The sequence below is a fragment of the Dermacentor variabilis genome, chromosome 1 (assembly GCF_050947875.1).
Source record: "Dermacentor variabilis isolate Ectoservices chromosome 1, ASM5094787v1, whole genome shotgun sequence".
NCBI classification, from domain to species: domain Eukaryota; kingdom Metazoa; phylum Arthropoda; class Arachnida; order Ixodida; family Ixodidae; genus Dermacentor; species Dermacentor variabilis.
In genome coordinates, this window is record NC_134568.1 from 23,307,006 (window position 1) to 23,325,074 (window position 18,069).

Below are 18,069 nucleotides of genomic sequence, written 5' to 3' on the forward strand. Positions count from 1 at the left end.
CGCGTCGATCTTTGTGGATACCTTGGGTATCCGACGTAAACGAGCGAGCCAGTTGGCGGCACTCTTCAGCATGGCGAGCAACTTCGGAAAGAGGGGTGAATTCAGAGGCATCCGGATGATATGGTAGCACGGTGTCGAGGGTAGTGGATGGTTCACGTCCATAAAGAAGGAAAAATTGGGAGAAGCCTGTGGTAGCCTGAACGGCGATGTTATAAGCGTACGTCACAAAAGGGAGGACATCGTCCCAATTGGAATGATCAGACGCAATATACATGGTGAGCATGTCACCCAGAGTGCGGTTGAACCGTTCCGTGAGACCGTTAGTCTGTGGGTGATACGCCGTAGAGGTGCGGTGAATAGTGCGGCAAGCGGCGAGTAGCTCATTAATAACTTCGGATAAGAAGACACGGCCTCGGTCGCTGAGCAGTTCTCGCGGTGCGCCATGCCGTAAGATGAAATGCCGTAACATGAATGCGGCGACGTCGCGAGCAGCAGCCGAGGCAAGTGCAGCAGTTTCGGCATATCTTGTGAGGTGGTCTACTGCAACAATTATCCAGCGATTTCCTTTAGCAGTGGATGGAAGAGGCCCATAGAGGTCAATGCCAATCCGATCAAAAGGACGTGCAGGACACGGCAAAGGTTGCAGAGGGCCAGTCGTATGAGGAGATGTCTTGCGTCGCTGACAGGCTACACATGACCGAATGTATTTGCGGACATAAGAATACATGCCGCGCCAGTAGTAGCGCTGACGGAGCCGCTCGTAGGTTTTCAGGACGCCAGCAGGAGCTTGTTGGGGGTCGGCGTGGAAATACGTGCATATGTCGGAGCGCAAATGGCGAGGGATGACTAGCAGCCATTTGCGACCATCCGGCTGATAGTTTCGGCGGTACAAGATGGCGTCCCGTAGCACGAAATGGGTGGCTTGGCGACGAAGGGCTCGAGGGCATGTAGCCGTCGAAGAACTGTGAAGAATGTCAATGAGAGACACAATCCACGGATCTTTCCTCTGTTCAGACGGCATGTCAGTAACAGCAAGTGTAGCAACCGGGCACTCTACGGGGGAGGGTGGCGTTCCGTCGGATCTCAAGGGCGATCGGGAGTGTGCATCGGCATCAGAATGTTGGCGCCCGGATCGATAGATGACGCGAATGTCAAATTCTTGGAGCCGAAGAGCCCAACGTCCAAGACGGCCTGACGGGTCCTTCAGTGACGCAAGCCAGCAGAGCGCGTGGTGGTCTGTCACAACATCGAACGGATGGCCATACAAGTAAGGGCGAAATTTGTGTAACGCCCAAACTATAGCCAAACATTCTTTTTCTGTGACAGAATAATTGGTTTCTGCCTTCGTGAGGGCCCGACTCGCATATGCAACCACATATTCCGGAAAGCCAGGCTTGCGTTGCGCAAGGACGGCTCCAAGACCGACGCCACTGGCGTCCGTATGAACTTCGGTCGGTGCAGTCGGGTCATAGTGGCGTAGAACAGGTGGTGAGGTAAGCAGACGACGCAAAGTGGTGAAGGCTTGGTCACATGCCGGAGTCCAATCGCGAAGGTCACCTGGGCCAGCCAGGAGCTTCGTCAGAGGAGCGATGATGCAGGCAAAATTGCGTACAAAGCGTCGAAAATACGAGCAAAGGCCGATAAAACTTCGGAGCTCTTTCAGTGTAGTCGGCCGCGGAAATTCTGCGACAGCACGAAGTTTGTCAGGGTCGGGAAGGACGCCGTCTTTGGAAACGACATGGCCAAGTATGGTCAGCTGGCGGGCGCCGAAGCGGCACTTTTTCAAGTTAAGTTGAAGGCCGGCGGTGGCAAGACAAGTAAGGACGTCGCGTAGACGAGAGAGGTGAGAGGTGAAATCAGGGGAGAAAACTACTACGTCGTCTAAATAACACAGGCACGTCTTCCATTTGAGGCCTCGCAGAATATTGTCCATCATTCTTTCGAATGTCGCTGGCGCATTGCAGAGGCCGAATGGCATTACCGTAAACTCATACAGGCCATCAGGCGTAATGAAAGCTGTTTTCGAGCGGTCGGATTCATCCACTGGCACTTGCCAATAGCCCGATCGCAAGTCCAAAGAAGAAAAGAATTCAGCACCATGTAGACAATCCAGGGCGTCATCTATGCGCGGTAGAGGATAGACATCCTTTCGTGTAATCTTGTTGAGGCGACGATAGTCCACACAGAAACGAATCGAGCCATCTTTTTTCTTAACGAGTACTACGGGCGATGACCAAGGGCTGCAGGATGGCTTGATAACACCACGGTCAAGCATGTCTTCAACTTGCTCGGTGATGACACGACGCTCGGTGGATGACACGCGGTGCGGACGCTGGCGTAATGGTGCGTGGTGTCCCGTGTCAATGTGGTGAGAGACGGTACTTGTGCGGCCGAACGATGCTTGGTTCCAGTCAAAAGACACGTGAAACTCATTTAAAAGAGTAATTAGCCGCTCACGTTGTGTCGGCTCGAGGTCATCGGCAATGGAGCGACAAAAAACATCCGGCGGGACTCGGTTAGACGGCACATGGGGCGTCAGTGCTGTTACGTTGGCAGTATCGACGTCGTCGGCCATGGGGAAGTGCACAATAGCGTCAGCGTCCACAGACTCGATGTTGCCAATAGTCTCGCCACAGTGCAAAGCCAAAGTGCACGAATTTGGGTTAGAAATCAGTATTTCTGCAGCACCATGGTGAACCGTGAGGAGGGCGAAAGGCAACAATATAGGCTGGCGGCGAATGAAGACGGCAGCGGGTGTAAACATGACCGTCGCTTCGGCAAGCGATGCGCATGAAAGAGGGACAAATACAGCACTGTGAGGAGGAAGGTCAGTATCTGAAGCTACACAGATCCTGCTAAGATCGTGAACTTGAAAGTCGCGAGATGGCAAATCGCACAGAACGGAGAACTGAACCTCAGCACGTGCACAGTCGATGACGGCATGATGGCGCGACAGAAAATCCCAACCGAGAATGACATCGTGGGAGCAACAAGTTAACACAAAGAAATCAATGGAATACAAAATGTCTCGAATCAGCACTCTGGCAGTGCACATAGCGACTGGCTGTACTTGTTGCGCACTGGCTGTTCTAAGCAATGGAACCGAAGGCTTCATGGTCACTTTCCGCAATGCACGACAAAGCTTCTCACTAATCACGGACACAGCAGCACCTGTATCGACGAGCGCAAGGGATTTGATGCCATCAACGCACACTTCAATGACGTTAGCGGGGGAAAAACGAGGACTTTGATGTTCCGACGATGACGCAGTTCATGCCTCAGGAACTGCGGAAATCAGTTTTCCGCCTCAGTAGTACTGGCACTGGGTCTACGAGGCATGGGTGAGAGTGAGCGCCGACGAGGGGAAGGCGAGCGACGAGTGCCGTAGAGCTGTGACTGCGGTGCCGGTATGTCATCAGCAGCGTAGACTTCCGGTGGTGGTCGTGAAGGCATACGGAAAGGTCGGAAGTCGGAGCTGGGTCGTCGCGGGGTGCCCACGAAGGCCGGCAAGCGCCGGCGGCAGAAGCGCACTACATGACCCGGGGTACCGCAGGCATAGCATATTGGGCGGTTGTCAGCAGTGCGCCAAGGATTTGGACCCTGCTGCTGTGCACTGAAAAAGGGATCCGCCGGCTGGCGAGGCGAAGGCGGAGGAGAGAACACCGGCGGGCGAGGCGCTGAAGGCGGAGGAGAGAACCCCTGTAGACGAGGCGCCCGTGCAACGGCTTCAGCATACGTCAGAGGCGCGGCCACGGGAGCCGGCTGACACGGAGGTGGAAGAGCTTCGGTCACTTGCTCTTGAATTATCTGTCGGAGCGCTGGAGCCAAACATTGAGAAGGCTTCTCCGTGGTCGGCAAAATCGAGAGCTGTCGTGCGACCTCCTCGCGCACAAATTCTTTTATTTGCGTCAGCAAAGTTGTGTGGTTGTCGCCAATAATTAATGCTGCTAACGAATCTTCCGTAGGCGGTGGGCGCCGAGCTAAGATGCGTTGTTTCCGTAGCTCGTCAAAACTTTGGCACAAATTGATAACTTCGGCCACGGTACGCGGATCCTTCGCTAACATCATCTGAAAGGCGTCCTCATCAATGCCTTTCATAATGTGTTTGATCTTGTCCTGTTCTGACATTGACGGATTCACGCGCTTACACAGGTCAATGACATCTTCGATGTAACTTGTGAAAGTTTCACCGTGATGTTGCGCACGCCCCCGTAAGCGTTGCTCTGCGCGAAGCTTGCGCACAGCGGGGCGCCCGAACACTTCAGCGAAACTTGTTTTGAATGTGCTCCATGTGCCGAAATCGTGTTCGTGGTTTCGGAACCAGAGGTTCGCGACGCCAGTTAAGTAAAACAACACGTTGTGCAACTTGGTGACGTCGTCCCACTTGTTATGCTGGCTCACCCGTTCGTAAGATGACAACCAATCCTCCACGTCATGATCATCGGTGCCGCTAAAGATGGCAGGATCACGCTGGCGCAACACACCGGAAACGATGACCGCCGGAGGCTGTGGTGCATCTTCCTGGGTGGTTTCGTCAGGCATGGTCGTAGCAGTCGGTAGCGTCCGGCTTCGGAGTTCCAGTTTCCGAGGTCTACCCCGCACCTCCACCAAATGAAAGGGGGTTTATTGCAGCTCGTACGAGGGATCGCAAGTCGCTCTTGATCGCGAGTCCTAGCCGTTCGTATCAGCAGCCCGAGCTCGGGTCTCGCGCCGCAGCGGTGGCAGTTCGCACAGCGCCACATGCATGTTACCCACTACAATACGGCCTTTTCTTTGACGTCGTAGTGTCGCTGCAAGCGTAAGACGCTACCGCAAACGCAAAGCCCTATTCCAAAACTAACCACACCTGCGTGCCCCAACCCTAACACCCGCAAAGCTCTGTTGGGCCCTAAAATTTTGGGGCCCCTTTTCTAAAACTCTGTATTGAGTGAGATCCGTTCACGTTTTCCTCTGCGCCCGTGATACCACGATTGTTTAGTTACTAAGCGAACATAAGCATATGGATGCTGCTATTTATACGGCTGATAAAACTACAAACCGTACATCGTGTAATTGTTTTATACTTCGCTATCGCTATAAAAAAGAGTCAGTTTAGCCCCTTCGGACGAAACTGTCGCTTTTTTTTCCTACCTTCAAGGCTGGTGTACTGCGCTTTTTGTGAACATTTAAGGCATTTCGTCACTGCTCTCTGGAACGCCTTTGGGCCTTCAGAACATTTGCAATAAGTAAATAAATAAATAACTTCGCTTATAGATCATTCGTGATCTGAATCCCCGCCGGGCCAGTTGCACCGGGGTAAAAACGAGAACCTCCGAGCTAATACTACGTTTTCTTCTTGTTTTTTTTTTATATGGGATCAAAATAAACGAAAGCAGGACCTCCTGAATACTTCTCCAGCTATAAGCCCCACATATAGCGAACGGTAAGGCGTTGAAATAAATATACAAGCGCCATAAAGTGAAATAAGTCTAGAATTAGCAGGTGAACGGCATAAGTTGTGCACTGTGCGTACTGTGCAACTGCGTTCATTACTGATTTGAGAGAGAGAGAAAATAATGCAGAGAAAGGCAGCGAGGTTAACCAGAGGTAGTTCCGGTTGGCTACCCTGCGCAGGGGGAAGGGTTAAGAGTGTGCAAAGGCGGCTACCCGGCGATTATGTACAGACGCTTCTCTTTTCCCGACGCTCTGAGTTTTATGGGAAACCCACCGTGGTATCACAGTGGCCATGGAGTAGCGTTGTTCAGAACGAGGCCGCATGCTCGACCCCGGCCGCGGTGATATCACATTCCGTTGGGAACGCAATGCAAAAACGCGCGTGTACCATGCTTTGGATGCACGTTAAGAACAGAAGACCAGTTGGTCGGCGTTAATCTGAAGCCCTCCACCCCTGCAGCGTGCCTCATAATCAACTGTACAATTTCGGGACATTAAAGAACATAAAATGAAAAAAAAAACGAGGAGTTGTATACAAACTGGCTGTAAGCTGCCTGACTGAAAGCTTTGCTCTGCACACTTTCTTCAGTTGAAATGCACACTTGCTCTAGAATTCCGCAGAAAACTGCAATTATATGCACGTCGTGCCATGCGCACTCATTTCTGGCTCATGGCACTTCCCTAAATGTGTCTGTACTCGACCAACCTCCAGCCCTCCATCCACCCCGCTTGTAGTTGAACCCAATGGCTGAACTCTCACATACGCTAATAAGACAAAACAAGTAAACAATTACGAAGAAACAAGAGCTGACAAAATTTAGCTTGGATCACGGTAATGAAGGACCGACATGTTAAGTGCAAATATGGATGAGCACTTGGAGAGGAGTACGTAAAGCAGCAGGTACGCTTGTTTTCGCACCTGCTGTCTTTTTGCATTGCAGACCACATGGGGCGAAGGGAAGTAGGCATGGTTTGGGGCAGTTACGCCACCTAAGGCGTCGCCAGTGCCACTTAATTACGACGAAAGCGCCAAATAAAACGACGGACGAAGGAAAAGGACGCGGGACAACCACGTAGGCGCACGAACGACTGAGCGTTTCATTTCTTGACACAGGAATAAATAGCTGCTGCAAAGGGTCAGAATATCAAGAAGAAACAGTGCCGCCAACTGCGTCACGCAACGAAAACACGATACAGAACAGCTTCTTAAGCGCCGCTCCCGAGATACGCCAGTTCCTTTGTCGATAGAGAAACTGAGGGTTCACTGACACAGCATCACCACGCCTCTTGATCTCAAGCGCTTTCGATATCTCCCTTGTCAGTTGAGCATCTGCTCTGTTCAAAACACAGGTTCTATGAAAATCTGGAGTGCACTTGTGAGCCTTACAATGAACGCTAATGTGACCTGAGAGCTCACAAGTATAAGTAATGTAAGACTCACAAGTGGGCACTCCAGATTTTGATAGAGTCTGTATTTTGAACTGAGCACATGCTCAACTGACAAGGGAGATATCGAAAGCGCTTGAGAACAAGAAGCGTGGTGATGCTGTATCAGTGAACCCTCAGTTTCTCTATCGACAGAGGTGGGTGGAGGGGTGGAGGTTGATCGAGTACAGACACATTTAGGCAAGCGCCATGAGCCAGAAAAGAAGTGCGCGCGCACGACGTGCATATAATTGCAGTTTTCTGCGAAATTCTATATAGCAGGTGTGCATTTCAACTGAAGAAAGTGTGCAGTGCAAAACTTTCAGTCAGACAGCTTAGGGCCAGTTTGTATACAACTCCTTTTGTTTTCATTTTATGTTCTTTAATGTCCCGAAACTGTACAGTTGATTACGAGGCACGCTGCAGGGGTGGAGGGCTTTAGACGAACGTTGACCAACTGGTGTTCTGTTCTTAACGTGCACCGAAAGCATGATACACGCGCGTTTTGATACACAGTGCGCCTACGTGGTTGTCGCGTGTCGTCTTCTTCCGTCCGTCGTTTTATTTCGCGCCTTCATCGCAATCATGTCTAACCAATTCGCCTACCAGCACGTGCTCAATGCCACTTAGTCATGCCGTGGTTTCACCTGTCACGAGCTATAGTAAAAGTCCGTCTCCTGTCCTTAGTTTCATTCACCGTTTGCGCCGTAATATTTTACAGATTATCACGAAGGGCGCAACACAAAAGTAGACAGGAAAGAGGAACAGGGTAAATAACGACAGATGCACCTATGTTTCTCCGGTGACCACTTTTCACCGGCTAACAAATGGCAAACGTTATCGCTTGGCGCAGGACGCGCCTGCATCTATCGGAAGTTTCTCGAATGTTATTGATGGTTCTATCCGTTGTCTGTTGAGACCGAAGTTTGTGTAACCTGATTATGTGCTCAACGCGAATTGTGTAGTACTTTCTGGAAGGCAAGCGGGCACCAGGGGATTACGCTGGTTGTTCGACGAGTCATGTATAAAAGCCGACGCGCTTGGCCCGCAGATCAGACAAGGTCGATTCAAATAGGTCGCGAAGCTTCGGGCGAAAAGCGGTTCGGTACAGATTGTCACCGACATCAGCATGGGGGGTTATGGGAGCAGCGATTGAAGCGCGACTATGTTTGGAGGGAACAAACATTGGGAAAGAAAAACGTGTTTTTTAATTCAAACGAGACACAGTTAGATTCGTTCAACGAAAATAAAATTCGTAGTCAATTTTATATATTCGTGATGAGTTCAGAAAATAAGTTTAATTTTATTATTATTAATAAATGCATTTCTTTTCAGCGCCCATCGCTACAGGGGGCGTTGACGCCACTATCACTCGTAGTGCAATGCACGCCTTGAAATGGGCAGAAAGGCGCACTCGCATCACCTGTTGAAATACGCCCCCCCTCACAATTTGTGCTTTCTTGGTTGTCGAAGTTTGTCTGAATTTGATGACGCGGGTAGCTTCATTGCTTCTTAATCTGTTCAGTCAAAAGTAGTGAGTTACGACCGCCAGATAATTGTGTAGTTGTTTTCGTGCGACTGCACTGGCCAGGCTTGGGCGGGTGCGACGCGCTTGGCATCCAACAATAGGATCAGCACTCCACACCTAAAGCTTTCGTCGGCCTCCAAAGAAAGTGTGTTCTGTGCAGGGATGCGATTTCGACAACCGTACGGCTGGCGTTTTCCTGCATCGTTTTCCACGCTGAAAGCTCGAAACGCCCATCAAGTCGAATGGCAGAGCATTTGAATATATAGCTCCAAAAGAAGAACAACAAAACAAATTTCGCGCCTTCGAAAACAAAATGACGTCACTTCTGCTTTTAACGGACATGACGTCACATTATTTTTTCTTCCGCCGGAAGTGTTCCCACCACATACAGATGGCGCTAAGCCCCATGGACCGCCGATGGACCGCCATGTTTTGAACGTATGGGCTCCTATGGAAGCTTCGCTACCAACTCTTCCCCTACCGAAAAAGGGGGTAAACGAAGCTTGTCCTGCGTGCACCTGAGCTTCATCACGGTTAAGTAACGCACAGGTAACGGTGCCAGATTGCTTAGGTCTCCCGGTCCCTGAGCTCAGGATCTTCTCGTTGCTGACGGATTGCCTGTGCTCGAGCGGCTCTAACTGCTGGATCGGCGCGCCGATGGCGAGCCCTTTCACAAGCGAGTTCTCGCCGCGGCTCGTCGAAGGCTGCCAGTTCCTCGGGGAAACACACAACGCGTGGCCATCCCACCCCGTTTTCCGAAATGAACTTAACGGAAACGAAGCCGGCAAAGCGCGCGCCAAACCCTTTTCTGTCATTTCCCTCCCGGCGGAAGCGAAGCGGCTCTGATTGGTTGCGCGCGTGACGTGAGCGCGTGCCTAAGCAGCTTAGATCTTTGCTAATGAGTCATGCATCGGCGCCGGCGCAGCTGCCAAATCATCAAACCGCCCTTTCCCGCAACTGTGCTGCTCTGGGAGCAACTGCGGTTTTTTGCGAGGCCACAACGCCACCGGAATTTGCTAGCCAGTGCAAGCTTAATTAGTTTCGTCCTTCAGTTCTGCTACTGTGTTCTTGACTGCCACTACAAGGTGACAATAACTTAAATAGAGTACAGCCTCAATCTCGATTGTTCAGCACCAGCACAATCTTGTCATATTCAACCCAAGAGTTGCGCTTTCGTAGAGCTACGAGGACAGCGAAACACAGGTTGACATTATGCTCCGCGAGTATTGGCGCATAACAGTGAACAGAGTAGGGCTCCTTCAGTGGCAAATTTAAGCGAATTGCTTCACTAGCATCACTTTCATGGTTTATCTCTCCAGAACCACTTTTGCCTCTTTTCTGTCGCATCTCTCATCTGTAAATCTCAAATACTCTCCGTCTCTAATGACACGATTACCCACCGGGTTGACCACGGATCAGCCCACCCTATATATTTGCGAAGTCAGCAATCAGCATCCTAGCACAATACACACGTACTGGAAATGTACCTGAAGACCGTACGTACACGTACCTGAAGACCTGCACCATACCCCGTGGCTGCTTCTGGTGCACCGCATTTTTCACATCGAGGCACCGATGGCTGGCTTCGCCATAACCTTAACCACTGGGGAGGACTACCTCCGCAAACGAAGAGAATTTCATCTAGACTCCCCGATGAATTAGTTTTCTTCGCGTGATTCGCATGGTGATCTGGCTGGACACAGCTCTTCCTATATCATGTGCCACTAATAAGATGGTTGTTCCGCCAATTGGTGTATGATCTACGGTATAGCTGAAAAAACAGAGTGCAAAATAAGAAAAACGCGATTAGAACGACGGCTCGACTTATTTTGCGATTTTTCACTTCAATGAGACACGCTCGCACAATAACAATCCCTGAAAACGCCATGAAGAGTTGATGTCACGAAATCGTGAACCCAGACACCGTGCAGTTCGCAGGCAAGAGCTAGCGGTCCGAGATTTGCTGCCGCTTTGGCTTTTGCACGGTTGACTACCGTGATTGGCCACTGCCAGACGCGTGCACCCTCATGAACAGTTAGTGCGCGCAAGCAACTTTCTGCATCCTATAGTTGATGATAGCTGTAGTTTCTACCACGTTGCAGGCGTCTAGAGTGAGGCACAGTCTATATAGGCGTGCTATATAGACCGTCACACCGGATAAGCTCAAATTCGCGCACCGAACTAGAAAGCTTGGCTACTTGGTTACAGTATCGTGGTACATGGCTCGCAGGTGCCAAATTTAGACAGGACGAAACAAGCTCTATAAGAACCGGACAAAAGTCGGAGCTTCTGGGCCCATATTAACAAAAACTTTCTTACGCAAAAACTGTTCGTAACAGCGTATACCAGCAAATCGCAATGCTGGGCGATTATTAGTCAAGGCGACCGACCAGTTGGCGCATGGTACTTACGAACAAAAATTTCGTAAAATTGGCCCCTGTATCGTAAATTTCGTAATGTCCCTTCTGAATTTGACGCCGGAATATCGCGTGTTAATCACCACCTTCTGGGCAGATATCAAACCCCCCAGCTAGTTCCAGCACCATCTTAAAATCGAAATTTCTGTCCTTCATGAAAGTAGCTGTTTCCTGCAATTCGCAGTCATCAAAAAGATAAGAAAGTATGGGGTGAGTACGTAATCGGCGTGGTGCTAATTACGACTTGATACGGTTAAAAACAAAAACAGACCGACCGGTCCGAAAGAAATAACTTTTCTCTCTAGGTCGGCGTTCATTCAAGACCTTTGTTTCTTACAAGTTTCCGTTCGCCGGTACCGCAAAGCATGCACCCGTATAACCATGGTGCGGGACTTCTTTTTCTTTTTGTTATTTTTTTGTGAATTGGCTCGCATTTTGCAGATACCTTGGTTCTGGTGATGTTGTCGAACAGCTGGACCTGATCGTGGAGTGTGTAGTAGCGCGGCCGCTTCGGTATGGGCGGCCGCAGCTCGACTGTGCAGTAGCGGCCCGTGAACCGGGGCTCCTCCTGGGGCGAGTCTCGAGCCTCGATGGCCACGCACTGGTCGTACGAACCGAAGGCCGTCAGCGTGCCCGTGAGGATGCCGCCAGCCGGCTTGCCCGCCGCATCCAGGACTGAAAAAGCGATCGCAAGCACCCCGATTTCATCACATGGTTTCACACAGTAGAGGAAAAGAGAAATGAAGTGATTAGCGGGTGTACATACGACGCACGTTCTTATTCTTAGTGTTAAGGGGCGCAGCGCGAAGCAGGAGAGAGGGACACATAAAGGACGAGGACGAGCATCCAACGCGGTTGCTTAATGGCTATGGTGTTGGGCTGCAAAGCACGAGGTCGCGGGAACAAATCGCGGCCGCGGCGGCCGCATTTCGATGAGGGCGAAAGCGCCCGTGTAGCTAGAATCAAAAGGACACTAAAAGCAAATACTAAGTAGACGTGCACTGTTTAAATACCATTCCAGAAACCTCGCAACGCTTGTTTCGTGCCAATAAAAGACTTAGTTTGCGAGAGAATTGCTTCTGAAGGATCCGAATACCTTTTTCGAAATTCAAATCCCCCACCACCCAACCGGGGGAGTGGTGACCTAACGTTTCCCACGCCATCCCCACCCTTTGCTACCATCGGTGAGTAAAACGTCGTCCGACAGACGCGGTACCGAGCCAAGACAGAGAGGTGGATTCGCCGCTGCAGCTGCGTTTTGGTCAAGTCGCGTAGGCCTTTCAGGCGTCCCGCGACATCACATGGAAGTTGCATCTCTGCAACTTGCAGTTTGTGCGAATTTCGCGAGCCAATACAACCAGCGCAGCACTACGCGATAACGAAACAACTGAGACGTGAAAGCGTGGGCGGCGCGTAGTAGAGCGAAGACGAAACCCTTCGACCGCCCGCGTCATTGTCAAGGGTAATTTCAATCAGTTATTTTTCTAGAAATTGAATAGAACTGGACAAATGGCATTTTATTTCGTCTTATAATACAAGAATGGTGTTTTTTTTTTTTTGTTAGAGTTGTAATTTAACTGAGGGGTGCTTTCGTCCTCGGGCAAGTACTTGAATGTCCCGCGGGAGTTTCTAATCATGTCTTGCATTCACCACAGTTTCTCGATTACTAAGGCTCTGTTCGCGATAATATTGACGCCTCAGAGATTCTCGAGCACTACTCTATCACCTTAGCTTGACTTAATAGTTGCCTTCAGTGTCCCTTTAAGTGCACGTTAAAGAAGTCCAGGTGGTCCAAATTATTTCGGAGTCCCTCACTACGGTGTGCCTCATAACAAGATCGTAGTTTTGGCACGCAAAACCGTATGTCAATCTTTTTCTTTTTGACGAGGACGAGCGCTTACTTCCAACTGAAGTTTCATTGTCTGATACAGCAGTTTATATAGAAAAAGAGAAGAATGAATATCCGAAATGCGGTATGAAACAGAGGTACGTACCATCATCGTCCACTGTTCGCGCTGAAGTTGTCTAGAATTGCCAACTCCCTCCGGGATAAGGACAGGGATGACTTACTTATGCATGGGCAGCCTTCACGTGCATTGGCATTTATAGACAACTTCGGCGCGAACGGTGGGCGATGATGGTATCTCTGTTTTATGCCGCATTTCCCACATTCTTTCTTATGTTTTTCAATGTAAATTTCTGTGTCAGACAATGTTTCAGACAATAAATCAGACAATGTAGTGAGCTCTCGTCCTCGTCTTTCCTGTGCGCCTTTGTCCTGTTTCTTGCTGCTCCACTTAACATAATGGAAAATCAATAGCCAACCCCTCTACCCTTCTAACCTATTCTTAGGAGGTCTTGTTTATAAGAGCGTCTTAGCTAATTCTAAATTTGGTGTGTTACGTGGCAGCGTTCTTTTATTCGCACTATTGTTTTCCGAATTTCTCTCTAATGTCCAGGAGTGCGAAGCTGGGTAGTTGGTTGAGCAACATTTCAAAACAACAGCGCTCCAGTTTTTTCAGCGCCGCTTGGTGCTGTAGGTAGTGTCTTTTTTTTCGGAATGTTTCTTGGTGATGTTGTGCTGTTAAGAATTTTATGTAGAAGAGTGCATATATATTTCTAGTATTCATGTGTGTTTATATGTACATTATGTTATCTGTATATGCTGTGCATGTACATGTAGAAAGTGTCAGAGTTATGTATAACAGAGGATAGGAGCCCCCATATGCCTCAAACAGCAACTATTCATGAAACGGGAACTAGCCAGCAGGCGCCGCATCGTGCACCATCTTCTCCCGTTTATCGCGTCAACAAAAAGAAAAAGAGATAAAAGGCAGGCAGGTTTGCCAGCAGTTACTGTGATTGACTACCCTGCGCGATGGAGGGTATCTGTTAACTGAGAGTGAAGGGCTTATTTTCAAATCAATACGGAAGGTCACTACAGAAAATAGGCCTGCCAAAGCTACGTAGGTGTTCAAGGGCATCGCCCGACAGGCAGCGGGAAGCAGCAGAGTGAGTACACATATAACAATTTACCCACAGGGTGCATTGTACAATCTGATATCATCTGACAAAAAGAAAAAAAGATAGTGAAGCACCGCGGAAATATGCGCGAGAAAACTCGCAACACGGTCATAGTCTCTCCCCACAACTTCGTAACCAGTGAAAAGTGGAGCAGCGCTTTCAGTGCATAGATATGCAGGGTGTCCCAACTATCACGCACCAAAATTTAAAAATATATTTTTTCCATTCTACTTAATTAGATAATTAGTACATATAATGAATCATATTTTCCAATATTATAATTAGATTAAAAGTGTCAATGAGGAAATTGTAGCTCAACATGAAAAACTCCCGACACAGCTTTCTGTTGATCAATACGCGCTACATAAAAGAGTTTTTTTCGAACCATCATTTTTCGAACGAAAGTGTTTTTGCTCGATCGGCTCGGAAGCAGAGCGAGGGCAGAGTTCTATGCGTTACGCTGGCGGCACGAACAGTGCGTCCACGATTACTGGCGTTCCCGCTGCGCGGATGTCTGCAAATCATCAGGATACAACAGTCTGAATGGAGGCGGACAATAAACGCTGAGCTAAAACTCTCTTAATAAGTGTGCATCTACTTCACTCCGTCATTTCAACGTTGACTTCATTTCGAAGCCCGGGTTATAACCTCGGTGCAAACAAACCGCTGGAGCCTAGGCGTAACTTTGCCGACTCTCAAGGTATTTCAAACTGTTTTCGTTGTTAATTTTGCCACTACTGAGCCTTAATTCCTGGGAGGGGGGGGAGGGGGAATAGGAAAGCAAAAATTTTACACTTTCCCGGATTACGTATATCCGCAACGTAAACAGCGTACAACAACGTACAACAACATTACGCATAACGAACCTTATACGCGTTGTTACGTATTATATAGTGTACTGCGCAGCTTTAAGCGCTTACATCATGGCGTGTACGTCTGGCGTATTATCTGGCGTGCTCTCAAGCATTGCGATGACAAAAAAAAAGTAATTCAGAAAAGGTGCATTCACTGCAGTCCTCAACAGCTGCAAAAATGGGAGCCATTATAGAGTCATCCTTAAAGGGCAACACGTGATGACTTGCTTACGTCAGACGCACTCTCTAGAGCCAAGGCATTAAAAAAAGAAAATTCCTGAAGTATAGCAGCAGCGGGATTCCATTAAAAAAATCCGCGTATTACAAAAGCGAGAGAAAGCACACATCCCCCCAAAAAATGTATCAGAGCTCTCGCATGCCGATACATACCATAGCAAGCTCTCGACACAGTGCACAAACGCGACCCGCAATCGAGGCCGCAGAGGTGTGACATAATGCAATGTGACCCTTGCTAGCTGTGTGCTTGGTGCATATTTATGCAGAGAGGAGCACACTTGTATAACGCGCTTTAATCGGAGGAAAAAAAAAAAGATGGAGAGAGAACATATACCGCGCGGCGTACGGACACACTGATAGTGCATTTTCAACGAGAAATAACGGAGGGGAAAAAGATGACTCGAAGCAGAATTCACTTACACCCAGGTTGTAATTCAAAATTCCTGTGGCCAGGAGGAAGATTATAAAAGTCGGACGCAGCGTGCGCCTGCTTATCGATAAACGTTAAGGAGCAAAATGGAGCTGCGCGACCGGGTCCCCGCTTGCGCAACGTACCGCATTATGAAAACGGGTCAGGGAGCATTAAATGAAGCTAGGGGGGCGCGAAGCAAATATGCAGCGCTGAGGATAAATCAGATGGAGCACACGCATGCGTCCATATATTTACGCCTTGCATTCGGTCTTTCTTACGTTTCCCAAGTGCGAAGTTCAATTTTTTTTTCTCATTTTAGGGGAGAAAAATCACCACTCGTGCGGGTAGGTAATACATTAAAGACTACTTCGAACAAAGGCAACTTTTTCGCTCTTAGCTACGATAACACCTGAAACATCTCCATTCAGCCTCGCATGTACCGAACTAATAGCGAAAAAGCCACAGCGTAATGACATCTCGTTGTTTGTTACGTCGAATCGCAATTACAGAGTCAGATACGTTGCCCACGCCATATCACAAAGTAAGCAACGAAGGGTTCCGTGCGGTGTGGGAACGCTGACTTATGTTTTTTTTTTTTTTCAAGTTTTTACATTTACTGTATTTTTCGCACTATAGTCTGCACCCCGTGTACACTCCACAGTAAGTTTTCTTCTTGTCTTTATTAGATTGCCCGCAGCCAGTATACAGTCGATTTCACTATTTTTGCCCGGTAAAGAGCTGCAGGTGCAATCTCGCTCGCTCTCTCTGTTTTTTTCGTATTTTCTTTTATTTGGAATATGCAAAACGAGAAGGTATACAACCATGTCGTGTTGCTTACAACCACGGCTAGCATGAACACGACGTTTTCGTTGACATTTCAAAAGTAGCGCTTGATTTGAAGGCATTATATATATACATCATCACTGACACAGACGGAAGAGGACTTACTGCGCCCTTTCACGAGATACAGGTTGGGCGTTTTACAGCGACGCTGTCTTTGGCTACCCTCCGGAAAAATCGTGGCGGCGAGCAGAAAACGCCTTGCGGCAAAGCCAACTTTCTCGAGAATACCATATGAAGCTCTCAATCTAATGAAGGCATCTTGAAAAAAAAATAATCATACTCGAATTGGCCGCAAAGTCGGCTCTACCATTACGCCGAGTTTCATTTACTGGTCATTATTAGTTTACAGTGAAGTTGTAAACATTACAGAATTCCCGTCTACTCTCAATACGTGGGCTTCTACGGGAGGGAAACGGACAGCCCCATCTTTGTCGACTAGAATAAAACTCCAGTCCTTCCATGTTTCATTCAGCTAATTAAGTATGAAGTATGTTCACTCGCAAATCACAAACAAACGTTTCTTTGCTTCGTGCGCTCCCTTGGACTGCGCCCCGGTCAACGCATATCGTCACTCGCGTCGAGGCTCGGTTTTCCGTCGCAGCTGCGTCGACAACACCAGTCTCTTAGAGCGCCTTTAGAGCGTCTTCAGGCTGCCGTCCTTTGTGCTCGAACAGTTCGGTCTACAGTGCTACAACGACCCCAAAGTGCCCACGACGACGCGCCAACGGTCGTGTATAGATATGATGCCAGCCAAGAACCTAACCGGCGTCGTCACAAAGCCATTGGCGGTGTGTCACAGCGACCACAAGGCCACCATCACTTGCGTGACAAGATAAAGATAAACTAATGAGAAGAGAGACAGCAAATGACTGTATATTTCTTTATATTTCACATAATTGACATACACATGTATACATGTATGCATATGTATACATGCATATATATACATGTATACATATATATAGTTACATACCAACATAATTTATACCGCCATAGCAGCTTCGCTGGTCAACAACCTTCACAGGGTGGAATGGCTCCTCAATTTTTTTTTCCTTCGCGTCCTCCAGGGGTATTCTGCGCTATATACTGTATAAAGTAGTTCCCCGTATCGAGAGCATCACCTGCCTAGCCTGACACTGTTTTATATTTATTTTTGCAAGTTGATTATGTCTAACACTACCACCGGCAGAAGTAATAATTACTTTTCAGATAACGGAAACGCACTGAGGACATGTATGTAGAATCCACTCTGTTAAGGGCTACACCATCGATAAAAAAAGAAATGAAAGAAGCGTGCCGGGGTGCCAAGCTCTGTCCTGCAGTAGGACATCCCAGATAACCCGTCAACGACGAATAATTCGATGTCAGGCTGGAAGATAAGGAAGACATAGGCTACGCACGCCGGGACTATTGTGTTTCTTCAACGAGGTTTGCGGCGCCCCGTTATATCGAAATTGTGTGCCTTGCTCTTCTGGGGCCGAGGTGAACGACCTTGTTAGTGGCGATGAGTGCGTATGTACGTTTATGTGGGCGTTTGAGTGAAAGAGAAAGGAACAAAAAAAATAAATAAGCGGATCATTTGTTTCGTTTCGTTTCGATCGGACAGTTTCCGCTCAGCGTCACTAACGGTCCGCTCGGCTCACGTTTCATGCACTCAGCCACTGCAGAGGACGGCGTGAACCCGCCGTGGTAGTCCAGTTGCTAAGGCGTTGCATTCGCAATTTTGGTGAGCGCGTCTCCCCATGAGCGACGCGCAGCCATATTTGCTTCAAAACGACGAAGCCCAGTGGTCGCACCGTCACGCTGCACACAATAGGCTCGGCGGCGAAGCGACGGCAGCGTTCTGCCTTCCGCTGCCGGTATATGGGCGCTGCGCGCGCACGCATTGACGTTTAC

The 18,069-nt window shown here is 48.8% G+C and overlaps 1 protein-coding gene across 1 annotated transcript in view; it reads right to left on the minus strand.

Annotated features, from left to right (window-relative positions):
- LOC142575808 (nose resistant to fluoxetine protein 6-like) overlaps positions 1-18,069 on the minus strand; it is a 339,710-nt gene that overhangs the window by 136,909 nt on the left and 184,732 nt on the right. Inside the window, exon 2 of the mRNA XM_075685475.1 lies at positions 11,249-11,478. Within this exon, the coding sequence (XP_075541590.1) occupies positions 11,249-11,478 (230 nt within the window). The remainder of the gene's footprint in view (positions 1-11,248; positions 11,479-18,069) is intronic.